The sequence below is a fragment of the Alligator mississippiensis genome, chromosome 11 (genome assembly GCF_030867095.1).
Source record: "Alligator mississippiensis isolate rAllMis1 chromosome 11, rAllMis1, whole genome shotgun sequence".
NCBI classification, from domain to species: domain Eukaryota; kingdom Metazoa; phylum Chordata; order Crocodylia; family Alligatoridae; genus Alligator; species Alligator mississippiensis.
The window spans coordinates 19,664,669-19,684,948 of NC_081834.1; the positions used below are offsets into that span (position 1 = coordinate 19,664,669).

Below are 20,280 nucleotides of genomic sequence, written 5' to 3' on the forward strand. Positions count from 1 at the left end.
CTATTTTTCATTGTCTTACAGAAATTGTACAAGAGTTTGTTTTTCTGAAAAGTAGATATTATGTTTGAATAAATTTACAGTACCATTACAGTGACAGAGGAAGTCAAATTAGCAAAAGTAATATGACTTTTTATACCTGCATCAAGATTAATATCTTTGGCCAATGCTAAAATTCTACTTGATACAGCTTTGCAAAATGGTACATTTCCACCCTCTCTGTGTGAGTAATCTCTTTGGAAGTGAAAGAGACTATGTCTTTACCATCATCATCATAGTAATAGTGAGCTGCAGAAGCTATAACAGATTTTGTTCCTGACTTGGCAAATTATGTGAATGGTTTTGCAAGGCAGTTTACATAATTCTTTCCACTGAACTTTCTAGTATTGCGTATGTTTTAATTGTTAACTCAAACACACCAAACTTCTAGGTAGTTTGTACTACATAAATGTGGTCTAATATTTCATAAGTACTTTATGAGCAAAGTTTGTGGTTATACTTTTTCATACTTACAACCTTAATTCACATGTTAAAAAAGGTTCTCTGTTTGCTAATAGTTACCAGCTGTAACCAATACATTAGCAGATCTACAACATATTATTTAAAGTGACGCATTTCAAAATCAGTACCAAATGTCCTGCTGTATGATTAATTGGAAAACTTGTCTAATAGAATGGTCACTAGAATATATGACATTCTTGTGAAAATATTGTAAGCAAAGGGATAAGAGCAGGTAATACTTAAATTTTGGAAAGTTTCCATTTAAATTGCAGAAGCGGATGTATTACTTACTGTAGTTGTTGTTTGCTTCTCGTGTCCCCTTAATTTTGCCTCTTTCATCAATCCTCATATACCATTGTGTTCGACAAAAAAGTCTTCTCACTCTCACATCCCCCCCTTCCATATAATCATAGCTTCTGGTATGTCTCTCAGGGCTGGAACAGTTCACATTTGTAGCCATTTGCTCTGGAGTCATGTCATTGCAAGCTAAAGATATAGTGCCCATTAGAAAGATAATGTAAAAGTATAATCTGTAGAGCAAAATTGGCAGGATCCATGTCAGTATCCATTTGTGCATTATAGTGCAGTGTTCTGGGTGTTCATGAAAAACATAATGAAAATTAAATCTCAAGTAGTTTGTTGCTTCTAGTTCATTGACCTGCCTTCTGTCTTTACTGGAAGTTGTGTAGATTGATTTAAATAAGATATCTCCCTCTTCAAGAATTTTGATCCTTATTCCTTAAAAGTTACTGATGTTGAAACAGGATAACTCCTTAAGTATCTTTTCAGTCGGGATATCCTTTAAAGAAGCAGGTAATAAAAACCTTGGTTGATGTGACTTTCTGTACTACTTGAATTTGCTGCTTCCACTGAAAGTAAAAGATCTGTGAGAAAAGCAGTATGTATAAATCTTGTGTTGTCAATTGTTAAATGTGTGTGAGACTATAAAATGCCAGATAAGTGTAGCAACAAGCCATTTAGCTTAACAGAGCATGACACTATTAATCTAATTTCTTTAAGAAATTACACAAGCATACATACTATATAACTTTTATAAGAAGTTTTTTACATCTGCATACATTTTACCTGCCTATACCTAAATTGTCTGCAGGTCAGTAAGAATGCTTTAAAAAAATCTGTTGATTCAACTGAGCTGTTAAACTCACACATGTTAAAATGCTATTGTACCTCTGATACTTTTGATTCATTCATGTCTATACCTTGTTGTTAGCTCCATTCTTTGTAGAGAAGTGCCCACATTTCACTAGTTTAAAAGTCAGGACAGACTGTATATTTTTATACATAGATAGTTCAGTTACTAAGAGATTTTAACTTCAAGAAAATTACTTCTAACGTATAAATCAAGAAGACAGAAAAAGCTAATAGCTGTTAGAAATGATAGCTTTCCTTTTAAAGGACTGATAACTTACTTGTTCCTGCTGATAATATCTGGATACACAAGTATTCCATTTCTGTTTTCTGCTTTTTGCAGCATGAGTCTCTTTACTGTAGCTACAAACTTACTCAGCTCAGAAAGATTCCACTAGAATTATAATTGTTTCCATAAATCAACATGCGAGAGAGATGGGGTGTGTGTATGTGCTTATGCATGCGCATGCATGTGTGTGTTGAGCCTGTTGTTCAGTCCTTTTCGATAAATACCTTTGCTGACCTCACTTGGAAGCAATTAGAATTTAACCAGTCAGCTGTCAGTTGAATGCATGAACAAAAATAAAAGGAGACTCTGGTTGTGTAGTATCCAATGGTCATCAGAGGGAGCTATGAACATAGTTTATGCTTTCAGTTTCCAAGTAAATACCTACTTTCTAGAAATGTATTTCAACATTTTTGGACAAAAGCTTTTCATGTCTGTTAAAACAAAACAAATCATTTCTAGTTTTTTATTTAAGTTCAGTATTTTTCTGTTCTAACCTCCCCCTACAACGCCCTCTCTCTCTCTCTCACGCACACGCTCTCACACACACACACAGGCGCGCGTGCACGTCTCATTTTTCCAACAAGTCTCCTTCATGATAGATATGTACACGGCTTTTTGTCTTTCCTAATAGAGATCTGAAATATTCAGGTGTATTGTCTAATACAGATTGAGTCCATTGTAGCAGTTGTGGATTGTAAAGCATGTTTGTAAAAAAGATGTGTGAAGGCAAAACTGTTACATACAAAATCAGTAAGATTCCTCTTTAACTGGCCAATCAGATATTTTAAACCAAGTATTCAAATTAAAAATTTTCAGAATCCAGAGAAAATGTGTTAGGGAATGAGATTCCCTGTTATTCTCAATGAATCTTTTCTGGAAATTTCAGAATGAGTATTGAAAGTTGCAGTGGTCTATATATTACCTATGTTAAACATGTTCTGTAATGGATGATTTTCAAGCTCAGATCTTGGGGAAAGTAATATAACAGCTAAGTAACTTCCATTTTATCTTCCATTAAGTTCATTTTTAGCTTGTGCTGTCAGTCTTCTGCCCAACGTCTCTGTTCCATTTTACTTCTAAAATAATATTATAGAGAATGTTGACAATATTCTACAATTATAAAAGGTATCAAAATTCTTGTTCTCAGTAAAGAATACAGAACTGAAGTGGCTTTATTCTAATATGCACTCTGTTCTTATAGAAAGACCTATGTAACTTTATAGTAAACAGGCATGTAACTAAACTGTCCTACATGAAAAATAGAATTATTTACTTGTAATTCTCTGAAAATAATATAGTAATGTAGTTAACTGTTAATGTAATCTTTAACCTGGTTCCATCTTCCCTAGTAGAAATGGAAAATACATACTTTCTTTAATTTGTAGGGACAGAACAGTTGAGGCAGCAAAGATTCCTTAAAGTTAGGTGGGTGTCGTTAAAGGTGGATGATGGTTTTACATTGGAACAGCCCAAGTGAGTATCAGTCAAAAGCATGTGACATCTGGGACTTGTTTCACTCAGTCCTTCCTTTTATCCTACACATAAAAAAAATCCCTTGTCCTGTCCAGGTGCTTGTGCCTCTTGCCCTCAAAGCTGTCTTAGAGCACTCCCCATGTTACTCCCTTTTCCTTATTTAAGATTCTAATCCTGTGGAGGTTAGGACCTCAAAAATACAAGTTTACTATAATTGCTTTCTTAAAATAGGATTACCATCTGTCCAGGGTTTCCCAGACACATCCTCTTTTTGGGTCCTACCATCTCTGCTTGGGTGTTTTTTTTAAATATCAGCAAATGTCCAGTATTTTGCTCTGCCTCTGCTTTCCTGGCACTTTCTGGCGCGCCCTAGCAAGGAGCTGCTTGGGGCTTGGAGTGGGGACATCATGTGGGTCTGTGCGCAGGCCCTGGCAGCTGCAGGCATGTAAGTCATGTGTGTATGCGTGCATGTGTGTGTGTGAGCATGTATGTATGTATATGAGTGGGTGCACATGCATGGGTGCCTGCCAGCACTGGGGCTGCAGCAGGGCAGGGAGGTGAGGGAGGAAGGGGGAGGGGGGGAGGGGACTCTTTGGGGGCATCAGGGAGCTGTGTGGGCAGCAGGACTGGATGGGCATGGGGCTGTGGGGCAGGAGTGAGGGGGGCAGGGGGCTACAGGTCAGAAGTGAGGGGTATCAGCAGGGATGGAGTGTGGCTGCAGGTTGGGATTGAGGAGCACCACCATGATTTGAGGGGCTGGGTACTGTGGGTCAGGAGTGAGGGGCAATAGCAGGGCTGGGGTAGAGCTGTGCCTTGGGAGTGAGGGGCAGGGGCAGGGCACGAGCATATCACTGCCCCCACCCCCCACAAGCCTATACCCCCTTCCCCCAACAGGTATCCTCTTTTTTGAAACTGGAAATATGGTAACTATACTTAAAACAACAATGATTTACATGCAAATTCACGTATTTTCCTTCATGATTACCTCTTTTAAAAGATTATTTTTCTAAATTCTAATAGTTGTATCAGCATGAGGATGCAATGGCAACTTGTGGCAGAATATTAGATCCACATTAGATCCATTTGGATGTGACATGCAGATCTGGGCTGCATTATGGAAAAGAATATATAGGATGCAAAATGCCATTCATCACCCTACATATCTGTATTGTAGGGGTATGTGAAAATAGGATAGCGTGACGTTCTTTTAACCTTCTGTGCCCACAGTGAAGTTCAGGAAAGGGCCCTGAAGCTTAGTTCATGGTACACTTCAACCTAACAGAGCTGTTGAAAGATCTGCTGGGTCAAATACCCAACCTAAGTTTTTGATGCCTTCAGGGGAGACCCATTCATACGCACTTCTCCTGTTCTGGAATGTCTGAGAGAGGTAGTTAGCCCTGTTAGTTTGAAGTCAGGCAGAAAATAGGGCAGGGTAGCACCTTAGAGACTAATTAGTTCAGAGGCATTAGCTTTTTTAGGCAACAACCTATTTTGTCAGATGCTGTCACCTATGAAAGTTTTTGTATGCTTCTGAACTAGTTAGTCTCTAAGGGCGCTTTTACATGTGCTCTGATGTGTTCTGATTACAACATGTCAGAGCCAAGACAATAGAGTCTGCTGAAGTGTTCTAATTGGACACATCTTGTGTATTCAGCATCCCTTCATTTCGAAATGGTGCTGGGGGTGCTTCAACTAAGGCTCATTGAGCAAGCTTTAGTTAAAGCCTACCCACCACCATTTTGAAATGTAGGACTCTGAATACACAAGGCACTTCAGGCATTTTAATTAGAGCACCTCTTGGGTTCTAGTAAAAACACCCTCCCCCCCACCCCAGAGCATCTGTGTAGATGCTCTAAGGTGTCACCCTGCCTTGCCTTCTTCCTGGAATGTCTCAAGTAACGTGCCTTTTGAAACATAGTCACTCCACTGGACTCATTGGCAACTGGCTTTTGTTACAGTTCACCTTTGAAAGGTCTGGTCTCCTAGGGTGCCAGTACACAGAGATGACCAGAGCAGGGTGCAAGGCCTGGGGCAAATCAGCCTGTGCGGGGCCCTGCCCCCAGGTGCAAGGAAGCCAGCAGCAGATTCAGCGGTGGGGGGGAGGGGGTGGGGGGGGCTGAGTGGCCAGACACAGCAGATTCAGCAGCGGAGGGGGTGGGGGTGCCAAGCAGCTGGACATGAAGCCGGCAGCAGTGCAGAGTCACCGTGGTCACTCTGCCCATCTCCGCAGGGCCCCCCAAAGCATGGGGCCCAAGGCAGTTGCCCCGATTTGCCCTCCCCCCGGGATGGCCCTGCCTGTACACGAGCTTGGAGACTGCTCTGATGCACTGTAATTACAGCACATTGGAGCAAACTCAATTAAGTCTGCTAGAGTGTGGCAATTTCTGTGCTCCAGCAGCCTTCCCCATCTTGTGTGTCAGCATCCCTGCATGTCAAAATGGCAGCAGGGGTGCTTGAACTAAAGCTTGTTCAATGAGCTTTAGTTCGAATGCACGTGCTGCCGTTTTAAAGTGTGGGGATGCTGATACACGAGACACTGTGGCACTTTAATTAAAGCAATTCCTCACCCCCGGAGCACATGTAAAAGTGCCCTTAGCTTGGTCTGTGTCTTTCCAACATTTGGCTCCCATTCTCATCAGCAGCTCAGATTAGAAGGGCTTGTTTCACTTGCATTTATGCCAACAGGCTCTCAGTAATTCCATTTCCCAGTTTGAATTAAAAATGATAGCTTCTGTGGTGTCCAGTTGTGTCACATGATGCAGATAGTCAAAAACAAAACCTAACCTGTGTTGTGCATCTCACAATATGATGCAGATATAAATATTTTAAAATATTTTGCTGCTTCTGTAGGCAATAGCAATTGTATGTGACTTTTCTCAGTTTCAGAGAGCTGTATGTGCACCAGCCAGAGACCTTCTGCATGCCTCTTCCTGAGCTCTCTAAACTATGTGGTATAGTATTGTCTTTGTTAGTGTTGCTTAAGGTATGATCTTTATGAAAGCTTACATTTAAAGTAATTAAAAAACAATTTAAATAAGGCATTAACAGTAAATGTAATAAGTGAACAATGAGTTACTTTAAAATGGCTGGCAGCCGCAAACCCCTTGTCTCCTCCTCACTTTGCCCACATGTAACAACCTTTTTCAAAACAGACTAGCTGTAGTTTGCCTTAAGCACATTTTAAATATACAATGAAACTTAAAACCAGAAAGCAAGCCTTATTGTATATTTCGTAATGAAAGCACACTTTCTTGACCTGCTTGCGAGAGCCAGGTTTTCTTTCACAAACAGGATAATGTGACCCACTTTCTGTATAAATTAGGAAAAATCTATTCTTCTAAACTAGCTTACTCTATTTTCAGGGAAGATCATCTAATTGGCTTGGCTAGCATTTCTGCCTTTCATCCTCCTGCAAAGACACATGTCTAGATTTTTGTAAAACAAATCACAGGCAAGTTTTTTTTTCATGGTGCAAAGCAGCAACCTCCCAAATTTCCCCTATAACATTGCCAATGCTATGCTCCTTTCCTTTGCAGGATTTTATTTAAAGAAATGCATCAGCAAATTGTGATAACTTGGCAGCATTACACTATGGAAAGATTTAAACATTACATACAGTAATTCTATCCCATAATAACTCCTTAGGCCTGCTCCCCTTACAGTGATCTATATATGAACCCCTGCAGTGTGAATAGGTGAGTAATTGTCTCTAAAATGCAAATGCTGTCTACAGAGTTGCCACAGTACAAATACTGAAATGAAAATACTGGAAAAGAAGGGCAGCTGTTATGTTGCCAGTAATGCCATTGGTATCCATGTCTCTAATTGAAGTAACAGAAATCCAAACAGCAAGTTAGACCGTTTATCTTTTAAGAGATACATAATATCCATTCTTTTCAAATGCAGACTTAGCCTTGGCAAACTGTGCCTTCTTCACCCCAAAGCTGAACTGCTGCAGCATGTTGAAGCTTCTTTTGCTCCACCTTGAAGTGACCTAACTCTTAGGCAATATAAACTAGCAAGAGCACATCACTTTGGTGCTCTGCATTCTTCAGTGGATCCCCATCCCGTACCCTATCTGCTTTAGAACCTTCTTTGGGAGGGAGCCTGTCTGTCTTGAGCTAGGTACAGACATTCAAAAATCCCGAGGTGGACTTGATCTAATTTACGTGGTTTTCTGTAAGCAGCGTAGTTTAGATTGGTAGCAAACAGAATACACATTCGCCCTTAGGTGGCGGGGATCAACTCTTAGGATGCTTGTACACTTGCAGGGAGCAGACTTGATTAACTGAGTCTGTTGGAGCATGATAATTAGCACACTCTAGCAGCCTCGTCAAATAAGCTTTAGTTAAAGCACTCCTGCCATCATTTTGAAGTCAGGGATGCTGAATACTGTACACAAAACATTGCAAGTGCTTGAATTAGAGCAGATACTAGAGCTGCTCTAATTAAAGTGCCACCCTCCTATCACCAGACCACATATAAAGATGCCCTTAGATTGGGTTCTGCAAATTATAAATCAGTCTGTGTGCACCAAACTTCTATTGAGTTACAGATATAGACTAGGGCTGTGCAAAGCTTCCAGTGCTGATTTGATTTGGTCTGATTCGGTGGCCGAATCTCCAAATCCAAATCGAATCAGGGGACCAATTAAAAGGTCCAAATCAATTCAAAGCTCTCCAAACTGATTCAGAAAAGATTCGGAGAGCTTTGGTGATTCAGGCAGTCCCTGCCCACTGCAGCAGGGAGCTGGAACTGGACTCCGAGCTGGTAAACCTGCTCCCCCAGCCCCCCTGATGGCTGCCCCACCTGCCCCATCCTCTTAAGAAAAAAAAAACAACCCCCCCCAGATTCACTGGCTACTGCAGCAGCCTCGGGGCTTCTGGAGTCTTGTGCAGAGCCCCCCACATGGTGCAGAGCAGTGGGGATCACCCCGCACTGGGCAGGAGCCAGTGAGTCCTGAGTTTTGGGGGTTTTTTGTTTTGTTTTTTTTAAGGGCCGGAGCTGGGGCGGGTGGGGCAGCCATGGGGCGGATGGGGGAGCTGGTGGGGGGGCTTCTGACAGAGCCCCCCGTGCAGCACTTTTTTTTCAAAGTGTCTGGAGCTGGGGCAGGTGGGGCTGGGAGAGCAGGAGGGGGTTGGTGCCTGTGTGATTCAGAGATTCGGCTGATTCAGCAGCAGCTGAATCTCCGAATCAGGTTCAGCCGAATTGATTCGGGTCAGTGATTCAAATTACCGAATTGAATCACTGTACCCCCGAATCGGCTGAATTCAAATGCGAAGTGAATACTAGCCGCTTCAAACAGGCCTAATATAGACCAGTTTCCTGTTACTTATACCAGTAAAAGTGTCATGTCTATACCTGGCCTTGGAGATTAGCATTCTGCTGCCAGAGCTGAAATATAGCTAATAGTCAAAAGCAAAATGTTCAGCACATAGGAACTGGGCATTCTCTGAGTTAGATGCCCCACTCCCACATCAGTTATCAATCATAAAAAGTCAGGATAAACTTGAGTCTTGTCACCTATAGGATACAATGAAGAATTCATTCTTAGAGCAGCTTGTTCCTCAATAAAACAGCTTTAAATGATCTGACAGCCTTTCTTTTAAAGGGAAACCAAAATGAACCCATTAACAAAGTGATATAAATAATGGAGAGCTGAGGAATATGACATTTTTGTCTGAATATTCTTTGGTTATGAGCTAGATGCTATTATACTGGACAAATTAAAAAATATGTAGATATAGTTATGATTCCCTCCCCTGCCTGATTATGAGAGTAGTTTCTTTCTGCTGGGAAACTTGTGTGGGTCATGTTTTTGAAGGTTGATAGGATTTGATTTAATTGTAAAACATTGGAACAATATTTATAGAAAATATAAAACCAAAAGCCTTACTCATCTCTATGTACTTGCTTCTGTGAATAGCTACATTTTATTCATATTGGACTAATTTAAACCTACAGGAAAACTGGAATTGGGTGTAATGCTAGTAGATCTCATGGAATAATTCATAGTCAATAATCTGTCTGATGAATGTGTCCTGTTCTTTATGCCCTGAATTATTTGAAGCAAAGTATTTTTCTTTCGTTTTGTGGGAAAGGCAAAAGTGTAACATGATGCCTAAGCACAGTGGCTATTGGTCCAGTAGCACAGATCCTTCTATTTTTTTTCACTACTCCCCTCCCCCAACCCCCTGGGTCAATAAATAGCTTTTATTTCTTTGGGTGGTTATTTCTGTTATGTGCAACACAATTTAATGTTTAAGTTAGAAAACAGCATCTACTAAACACCAATGTTTGTATAAGACTTTGTTGCAAAATATTCCTAGAGCTCTGCTGAAATATACCTTTAAAAAACAATACAACAAAACAAGTATTTTCATGAATTTGTAATGATTAACATTTAGCTAAGTCAGTAATGATAAATATGGAAAGTATATCTTCAGATGAAATCTATATTCCTCTAAATACAGCTAGGCAAAAATTGAATGCCACCTCTTTTTAAATGATGTTATTATTTAGATTTTTATCCCACCCTATCCAAAAGGCTTACAGAAATAGAAACAACCTCCAGATATGAAACAATATTATGTACAAGTTGTTTTCTATCACATTTGTTTTTAAATGTCCAAGCAAATAACCATTTTTATAACTTTCTATCTTCACATAAGTGAAGCATTATATGGTTACTAGAAGTCTTTTAACATAAATATATATATATTTACCAAGGTTTAAAGCAAGGATGAAGACCTGTTACCATAATAATAAAATACCCATCATTAGCTTGTCTGTCTGTTAGTCTCTTAATCTTAAATTGTATTGTGTTCCTTCTAACTGGGGCCTGTCTCAGGGCAGACTTCAGATGGGTGATTCTGCAGCATGCTTTTCTCTATATTTAAGATTTCATAGACTTCATAGACATTCGGGCTGGAAGGGACCCCCCCAGAGGATCATCGAGTCCAGCCCCCTACCCAGGGGCAGGAAATCAGCAGGGCTCATAGGATCCCAGCAGGATAAACATTCAAATGTGTCTTGAAGGCATTCAGAGTGGGTGCTAGAAGCACCTCCGGCAGCAGTCTATTCCAAACTTTGGGGGCTCAGACAGTAAAGAAGTTCTTATGTCCAGCCTGAATCAGTCGCAGAGGAGTTTGTGACCGTTTGATCTCGTCATCCCTTGGGGTGCTCTGGTGAACAAACGTTCCCCCAGATCCTGGTGAACACCCCTGATAAACTTATAGGTGGCCACCAGATCGCCCCTGAGCCTGTGCATTTCCAGGCTGAAGAGTCCCATGGCTCTCAGCCTGTCATCATAAGGTCTGTTTTCCTGACCTCTTATCATGAGCATAGCTCTCCTCTGCACTCTCTCAAGCTACTCCACATACTTTTTGAATTGTGGAGTCCAAAACTGGATGCAGTACTCCAGCTGCAGCCTCACCAAGGCCGAGTACAATGGGAGAATGATGTCCTGGGATTAGTACTAGTTTAAAAAATACTGCCATGAACTGTTTTCCTATTCTACATATAATTGCATGTGAATATCTAGCATCTTAACTGGGCAAGTGTATCTGTGTAGTAACAAGCCAATTACTCATAATCTTTGAATCTAATCATTAGAGCCCTTTGTCATATCTGTTCATAAGTAGCAGAGTAAGAATTGCAATAAGGAGCTATTTGGCAAGGAAAAATGGTCTAATGGAGGGCACAGAGAAAAGTGATAATTTTCCTCTGATCTGGCCACAGAAAACGGCCTATAGCCATGACCAAACACAAGTGCACAGCTGCAGACAGCTTCAAAAACGGCCAATCAAGCAAAAATCTGAAATCTCATTGCATGAGGTGTCAGATGAAGACGTTTCAAAACAGAGTGTCTTCTGTAACTTCTGTCTGTGCTGCCTGCCAGCTTCGAGCTGTTTTCAGAGTGGGAGGGGGGAAGGGAGGGAGTGGAGGGACTTCTGTCTGGGGGGTTTTCAGCCTCTAGTGGAGGGTGGACAGTTTATTGGAGCTTGCAGGGGGGGGGGCTCAAAAACACTCATCCCATCATCCATCACTGACTGGAGAACCCCTAGAATGAGTTCCCTCTCCTTCCTTTCCCCCTTCCCATTCTGAAACAGGGACAAGCTGGGAGAGAGGAGGGGTCATTGCTAGGGGAAACTGGCTGCAGGCTGGCAGCTAGATTCCACTCCTCCCTGGAACCAACAGCGAACTTCTGTTTAGTCCAGGGGATCATTGCAACTCAGACCACTTCCTCCAAAGCATTTTCAGTTACAGTGGGGAGCTGTACTTCTGTCTGACACCAGAATATTTCTACCACCTGTGTCACTGCCAGCAGCCCCTCCATATCAAGATCTCACAACTGATGGGCAACTTGAAATAAACTAGGAAATAAACTTTCCTACTCCTACTTCCTCAGATCATCATCCCCCTGCCCCTCCCCCCCATGCCATATGCTAATCTCCTCTCCATTTCTTTTGCCCTAGGACCACATTTAGGGTAGGACTGGTATCTTGACCTACTATTAAGGTTGCCTAAAACTTCCCATTATAAGACCCTATTTTCAATTGCCTATAATTTAGCTGAAATTCAGCAGAGGAAACCATGCTGGTTTTCTTTTTCAGCTATCAGATATAGCAGTTCACCTATTTCTGAGAATGAGAGTGAAAAAATAAGCTGGTTTGTCCGTGTTTTCTTTGAGAAGCTCCAATGACAGTGCATTAGAGCAAGAACTGGCTGGCTGGGCAAGAAGACTGAATCTGGTGTGGGAATGGATGCCACTTAGCGGTGATGAAACAGAGATTAGATGAGCAGCTGAGGGGAGGGGAGCAATTGGAAATGACAGGGTAAGGAGACTAGACTAGAGAACCAAGGTGACAGGGACTGAGGGTGTTGAGGGGTGGAGTCTGGAAACAAAGATCTAGGTGTGAGAAAAAACTGAGATTGAACAATGAGCCCAGAATTGATAAATGGGCCTGAGAACCAATGGGTATGAAGTCTGTGACTTGAGGTAGAGAATAGAAGCCATAATTGGGGGAAAGAGAGAGTGCAAAATAGTAGGTCGGAGGGACGAAGAAATGGAAATGATTCAGCAAGGGGACTGGATTAAGAAAGCAGGAAAAATGGAAACTAGGAAGCAGGTAGTCATGGAAAACATAACTGGGATGAGGAAATAAAACTGAGATAGTTTATAACAGAACTAGGTTAAAACAGAGCAGGGTTCACAATTGGGGCTTAAGAATGTTTGCCAATTAAATCATAGCCTGGAGTGGAATACAAGATACCTGATTCTCATTATTGTGTGAACGAACGTCTAAAAAACCCACTGAGAATGTGTCTCATCCTCCTCTAATATTGGAGAAAAATAGTACGTCATATAATTGTATCATGATTTTCGTGGACGTGGCCCAAAGAAATATTGCATAGGCAAGCTTCATTCTGCTATCTGCTAAGGTATGAGTCCTTGACTTTATTGAGCCCTATTGTTCTTTGTGTGTATGTGTGAGATTATGTTCAAATAATAATCTTTAAATCAGGCTGCAAAACTATATACCAGAATTATGTGGCAATTTGCCTATTTAGTTGAGGATTAAACCCTCTATGGCACAAAGGTATATGGGGACAGATACGGTGGATTAGATGGCTTGTTTGTTCTTTATCTCTCTTAATAATAATTTTAAATGTATTCAAAGGAGTGTCTCAATTCCAATATAAATATAATAGTTTTGTCTGGAAATCCTTAGTCATATTAGTCCATATAAAATCAACATGTTAATGTATATACACTATTCCTGAGTCATATGTAGAAAATGGTAAAAGGACATGATTCATTTATGGAAATATTTTGTTTTAGATTTGTAAATATTATATGACCCTTTGTTTAGTTTATTAAAGACGTGCACATGCTACAATGCTTTAAAAATGTCAGTATGTGGTATAATATTAAGATAAATTATGGCTTTGCCTATTCAATATAATGGATGAAATCCTGACTCCTATGAACTTTGGTGAAATTCTCATTTATTTCAGTGGGTAAAGAATTTCATCTTAGGTTTTAACACTGATTACTTTTTTATGATTTGTTGTTCACAAATGTCACAGGCTTTGAAATTTAGCCAGTCTTTCTGGTAAGTGGCTTGTTTGTGCAGACTTGACAGTAAAGCTAATATAAATACTCAGAACAAACGAATGCCAAAATGGTATAAAAGAAAGAGTGGACATGTTAGTGATTCTTTTAAATTACTCCCATAGGGTGCGTCTAGACAAGCGTGCATGTGCCTGTTGCAGCCTCTCAAACCAGTTTGAGATGCCTCAGGAGGCACGCTAAGAACAAAAAAATGTTCCCTGTGCTGCATATTTGCAGTGCAGGCTCTAAATTTGATACCTGGAAATCCAGGTCTAAAAAATCAACACCTGGGAAAAAAACCACGCAGGGCACGGTTCTGCAACATGCCCGGAGGCCAGCCGAGCCTGGATCCTCTAGAGATGCTCTGGCATCTGGCCAGAGCATCTCTATGGTGCTCGTGCTCCCCGAGCACACTGCATTAGCATGTGGGGCAAACAGAAGTGGGGCAAGGCTGCAGTGTAATCTGGCCTTGGGCACTGTGCCAGGTAAGCAGGGACTGGGAGTAGGGGGGGAGGGGGCTGTGTGATTTCTGGGGGGGGGGGTTGAAGGTGTGGGGGAGATCTGGGGTGTGTGTGGAGTGGTGGAGGGTGTGGGGGGGATGCAGGGTGTGTAGGTGGGTGTGGGGTTTATGGGACTGTTGGGGGGGGGCACTGCACCCCGCTACTCTCTGTAGCGCACAGCTCTTGGCTATGCCTACTGCAGCGCTGCCTCACCTGCGGTCTGTGCATGGAGAATGGGCCCAGCCTTGCCCGGCCCGCCCCACTAACATGCCTTGAAACAGGACCAGGACAGCTCCTGCCACCACCTGTGGCTCCTGTCCAAAGGCAATCTAATGAGGTGAGCCAAGCTGGGCCCATTCTCCATAAGAGTCAGGCGGCAATGCGTGGCCATGGGGCTGTGCCTGCAAGTGAGCCAGGGCTCTGATGGCCCAGCTGGCTGCTGCTGCCAGTGCCAGGGACTGTGTGCTGCAGGGGGGGAGGGTATGTGGCAGCCCCACCCAAATCCCACATCCCCCGCACACCCCACATTCACCCACACACCCCATAGCACCCCCACATCCTCCTATACCCACCCATATCCTCTTCCCACCCCCTCCTGCAAACCTCACATCTGCCCATCACACCCCCAGCGTGGCCAGCTGCCAGATAGGATGAGACCTGCTGGCAGGAGCTGTGGCTACAGGGGCAGCTGTCCCCACATTCTGGTTAGTGAAGGAGTCAGGGGGAGCTCAGTTTTTTCTATGATAAGAAAACTAAAAGCAAGCATCAAAGCATAGATATTTAGAATTTATCTTATGGTGATAGAGGCATTGGTAGGTTTCCAAATTGCTTTAAAATTGTAAGTGTATCACTAAAACATTGCCCAGCTGATCTCTCTCTCTCTCTCTCTCTCTCTGTGTATATGTGTGTGTGTGTACGTATGTATAGTGGTATTTTGTTTTAATTGTGGAAGAACATGGATTTTGGGGTATTTTAAGAGTGAATTTGGGATTTTTTATCAGAGAATTTGCAGTTTTTAAATAGGGAACACCAGGATTCCTGCTAGTGAGGCAAGTGGCAGGACCCAGACAGAGGAGCCTGCTCAGAACTGGTATCCAAGACCCAGCTGAAGGGCAGATGAGGTGGCTGACCTCCTGACCATTTGGGGCCAGGAGAACATGCTTTGACAGTTGACAACAGGCCACCACACTGAGAACATCTTCCAAGTGATAGCTGCCCAGATGGTGGGGGGAGGGAGGTGGCACACATGGCAGCAGTGCCACACAAAGGCCAGCTGTGCAGCCACAACCCACTGGCAGCTGGCCCAGAGGTGCAGATGGCTCTGCTGCAGTGACCATGCCACAGCCCAGGTGGTCGTGTGGTCCCTGTCCAGGTACATGTGCAGACATGGGGCTGCAGATCCAAGGAGGCAGATGCTGTCTCAGGTGGCAGCAGGTCACAGCCAGGCAGCAGCCCCTGCTGCCACACTGCTACAGTGTGTAGAGGGTGCAGGGGCCATTCTAGGTTAGGGCTGCTGCAGCAGTCTAGCTGGCACAGGGGGCTAGTGTCCCCATATGTCAACTGGCCAGGAGCTCACCAGGGCAGCATTTTATACTGCTGGGGCAGCACAAGTGCTGGTCCCAGCCTTCAGCTCCCCCTGGCTGTAGATCTTGGAGGAGCTGGGCAGAGTCAGTTTGCCCCAGATGGCACAATTTGTCCCACACCAAAGTGCAAGTTCAGGCACGTGTGCTGAGGCAAAAATCTCCGGCACAAATTTGTGTTGCTCCTATTTGACCTGCTGCAGGCGCATGTGCCTGCATGTGTGGACATGCCCACATATTTTGTATTTCACTTTAGGCAGGACCTGAAATAAGACCTTTACTAATATTTGGCTAACTGTATAACATCCAGTTACATGAATTTTTAGAACAGGATGGAATTTGAAACAAAAATTCAGCTCCACTATAGAAAGTACCCATTGATCAATACTTTGTGAAATGTTGAAACTATTAGCATTTTGGATGATAAATGAGTATTATTTGAATTAAGAGAGATATGCATAATTAATTGAACATTAAATTAATGGCAAAATGTTTTCTATAAATTAGGCTTGATAATTTACAGTGGTAAATGTAGCAAATGAATAAATTACTGGATTAAAGCACTTAACTGCAAAGTAAAAAGATCAAATAGTTTGATCCCCAAAAATAAATTGTTCTGCACACTTTATTTTACATTCTGTTGTTTTTGGGTTTTCCTAATGTGGCTATACCTGCCTTGATATCGGAGTTTTGTGTACAAATTATACTGCTTATAACAGAATATGTCAATGTGCTTTCTATGGTCCAAGCACTGTAGCTGGCATTAAAATTAAAAGATGGAATGCTTCCATATTGGACAGTTAACTAATTTAGTCCAAAAAATGCTACATACACAAATAAAGGATATGGAAAAATAATCTGGCAGAAAGAAATGACCCAGTGGATAAAATAATAGCCAACAAATGATAGAGAGCTCCATTACTTACACTTGAGCTGTCTTAATTTCATTTTACACTAATAAAAAAGTTGCCCCAGTCCCAGAAACTGAGATAAATATTGATTCATAGTGCATCCACCCACATTTCCTCACTTCTTAATTCCCATTTACTAGGAATCCGTTAAGCATAGCTTCCCACTTCTGACCTGATTTCAGGTCAGAAAGCATCATTAGACAAACTAGTATGGTAGTAAGGAAGGACACCATGATAGTGATTTGATAATCTACAGTCCAAAATGTGGGGTTGTAGGCTTTAAAGTAAAAGTGTAAAAAGACTTCTAGAGGCAAAAAGTTGTATCAATGGTTCAGATCTTCTGGAATTTGACAGCTGAAAAATAGAATTATATTCAAAGCCATCATGGCAAAGTGGGCATGTCTACATGTGCACTTTAATGCACAGTAGCCTACTTTACTGCACATTAAAATGTTACATAAAGAAAGTGATTATGCTAATATGCAGTAAAATAGACTACTGTGCATTAAGCGTCACTTAAAAACTGTGTGAATTAGTTACTGCATATCAAGGCAGCCTAATGTGTATGTCTTTAGTACCTCACATTAGCGGTACTAAATTTAATGTCCGTTAGAAAAAAGTGCCTTAATGCCTACTGTGAACCTACCATCTACCATGTTCCCCTGTTCTATTTTAAACATAAGCTGGTTTAACTAGGATGGAGCACTTTCCCACTGATCTTTCTGATTAGTGGGAAGATTATCACATTGTTCCTTCTTATCCCAGCCAAATGGCATCCCACCTGTGACACACACTATCGTTGCCAAGATATGAATATGGATCTCATTTGTACACACATAACTGTACCACCATGAAATTTCAAAGTGTCCCCCACTGAAGCCACTGCAGTGTCAATGGGAATTTTCTGTCCTGTGGCATCAGCAAGGAGTAAATTTTGCCAGCAGTAGGTAAGGAACAGTTGCTGGAACAGAGACTTTTAAGTGAATCAAAGTTTAGTTTGATCTACATCCTGAGTCCTGACCTCTGTTATCAAAACTATCACGTTACTAAAATAAATCATTTCCATGCTTTTAAGATTATTGTTGCCAACTCACGATTTTTCAAATGAACCTATTTTTCTGCTGAAACAGGATATTTATTGTGGCCAAAATTTTCTCCAGTCCGAGAGAACCCAAGTATTCATGCTCTATACAGATGGAGCACAGAGCAGTTGAGGGGCAGTGAAGTATATGCCCTCACCCCAGAGCCAGGAGGAAGGCTTCAGTGCATCCCCTCCATTGCAAACTGTAATTTTAGGCCATGAAAAGTATGACTTCCAACCAGAAATTGGACTAGTGGTTACAGCCCCTTCACCTCAACTGTTCATGATACAGGGCTGATAGATTGGTATAAAGGTGCTTTCTCTAGCCCCTAATTTACTAGAGGTCTTTCTACTTCTTAACACATTCTTATTATTTCCTGTTTTTATTACTGTAGTGCCCCTAGGAGCCCTAGTCAGGTCTATGTTATACTGGGTACTGCGCAAACATAGAACTAAAGAAAGGTCTCTGCCCCAGTAAGTTTGCCATCTAAGACAAGAGACCTAATGGATACAGAGACATGTAGCAGTACAAAGAATCAGTAAGACAACACTGGTCAGCAAGTTGGGGGCAATACAAGGAAATAGAACAATATTGGTCAGTAGACTAAGTGTTGTCATGGTAAAGGAATGCTTAAGGGGGATTTTGAAGAACAATGGTATAACTCTAGAGGAATATATCAGGAGCTTCTCCCAAGCATGGGAGAAAGCATGAAGGTACTTGAAAATTTAGCATGTGGGCCTACAAAAATGGACTGATAGGAAATGAAAATCAACCTGGTAACATGAATGAAAGATAATACATAGGATTAGGCCATGAAGGGCCCTGAAAACAAGTCAAGCAGCTTCTATTTGATATAATTGAGAAAGGGTAGACAATAGAAGGATGCAAAGAAAAGTGTGAATTGGGCAAAAAATGGCCTAGGATAGCCATCATTGTGGTACCCTTGTGGCTAGATATAAGCAGATCAGGATTGTATTTGTTGGGTATGCACATGTGTAGGCTTACGTTTTGTATCATTTTAAAGGTGTTTGAAATGTATAAGACACCCTTCTAAACGTTACATCTGTTCATAGCCTTTGTTGGAAGAGAAGTTGTGTTGAAAATTACGGCCATTGTGATGTTTTGCATGAATGAACATAAAAGAAAAAATTTGCTGATGGGCCTGAGATAAAAATGGATAACAGCTACAAGAGAGTTTAGGAGTAGGAAAATTGTGAATGTCAGGAACTGCTGTGAAGAGGCAGATCCATAAAACACATTTTATTTATTAAGTGTTGCCTTCTTCAGCTAAAAATTTTATATGAGAAGCTTCAGTAGGATTGGCACAGTGAGCCAACCACAGTGGTGGTATGAGCCACCAACTAGATGATCAATGTAATAAATATATTTGCACAGGCAAGTTCTGTTCAGCCAGATATTTGTAGAAGGGCAGTCATTGATCAATCAAGGGCAATCACTATCACTGTCCTTCCTTACCACCATACTAGTTCTGTCATAAACTGTTGTTTTTACATCCACTGTGTGATACATAGTAGTCTCCTATTTTTAAAAAGTTTGTCATTCAGTCCAGAAACTAGAAATAATACCACATGACTTTGGTGATCTTTCACCAGAAGTACTAAGTAAGCATAATGAATAGTTTACAAATAGTTTACATAATGAATAGTTTACAAATGGTCAGCTAGGCTGAAAATTGATCTTCCAAAATATTCATTGCATATTTACACATACAGTGCATATTTACACATACAGAAATCAGCATCTATTTCCATATACTGTAACTTGCAAAGTGAAAAGAGGGCTACATTCATTACATTATTTGTTCATAATAAGGCAAGCAGCTTTCGTCCTGGAGCTATTGTACTAAAATACAGCATGCTAATATGCAAAACGTGGCACTTCACTGGGCATGAGAGCCAGCTGGACAAGTTTTCTTTAAAACAATGCAGTTGACTGAAAACCACAGAATAAGGAGACTTAAACATTTGAGAAAAGTTACTGAAAAGTTCTATAAGAATTTTGATAGGCAGCTTTTTTCTAGTTAACCGCATTTCAGTAAAATTCCTTTTTGGAGATTATGCCTCTGTTTGTTTGTTTCATAGCATTGTTAGTAGTGAACAATATATTGGCTGGCTCTAGACAGTCTCTGGTATGAATTTCTGGAATCTGAAATCCCTTCAAAATGTTTATCAAGCTTAACATATATTCCCTGTAGATATGTTTCCTACTAAGCAGGAAATGGGCTGTTCTCTCCAATTCCCCCTTCCCCCAGGACTGCTGAACTGCTTATAGCTGGCTCTCTTTTTAGCTTCAGCAGTCCATGTTCTTCTGAGTCATTTGCAGTCTCGGGCAGGATTTGGGAGATGGAGCAGGAGACAGTTTTCCAAGATGTAGAATTCCTCCAAAGGACACTGAAAGAAGAGGCAGCGCACAGAATTGTTGAAACATTGTGGACCATTGCAGAGATTTCTTCATGGTTCTCAGCCTGTACTGACCAGATTAAGGATAGTGCTCAGAAAATTTCAGCAATACAGCCTAATAAATCTTACATAGAGATTAATGTTCTCCATAAGCTCTGCTTTAGTATTTTAGGCAGGAACGAAACTAATGAGAGTCATGTCAATTTTACTCAGCCACTTCCCCTACTTCCTGGGTCTGTGGCCCCTGAAGAGCCTCACCAC

General features: G+C 41.5%; 2 protein-coding genes across 3 annotated transcripts in view; one reads left to right on the top strand and one right to left on the bottom strand.

Annotated features, from left to right (window-relative positions):
• Nucleotides 1–2,144, bottom strand: part of FGF7 (fibroblast growth factor 7) — a 62,877-nt gene extending 60,733 nt beyond the window's left edge. Inside the window, exons 1-2 of one of the 2 annotated variants that reach the window (XM_006278160.3) lie at nucleotides 1,929–2,144; nucleotides 790–1,367 (exon numbers count right to left, since the gene is read on the bottom strand). In XM_006278160.3, coding sequence (XP_006278222.1) covers nucleotides 790–1,075 — 286 coding nt within the window. In that variant the 5' untranslated portion in view covers nucleotides 1,076–1,367; nucleotides 1,929–2,144. Of the gene's footprint in view, nucleotides 1–789; nucleotides 1,383–1,928 lie in introns of both variants that reach the window. The other variant, XM_019477755.2, reaches the window with a different exon arrangement.
• The window catches only part of FAM227B (family with sequence similarity 227 member B), a 167,792-nt gene that overhangs the window by 90,870 nt on the left and 56,642 nt on the right, over nucleotides 1–20,280 (top strand). The window lies entirely within an intron of this gene.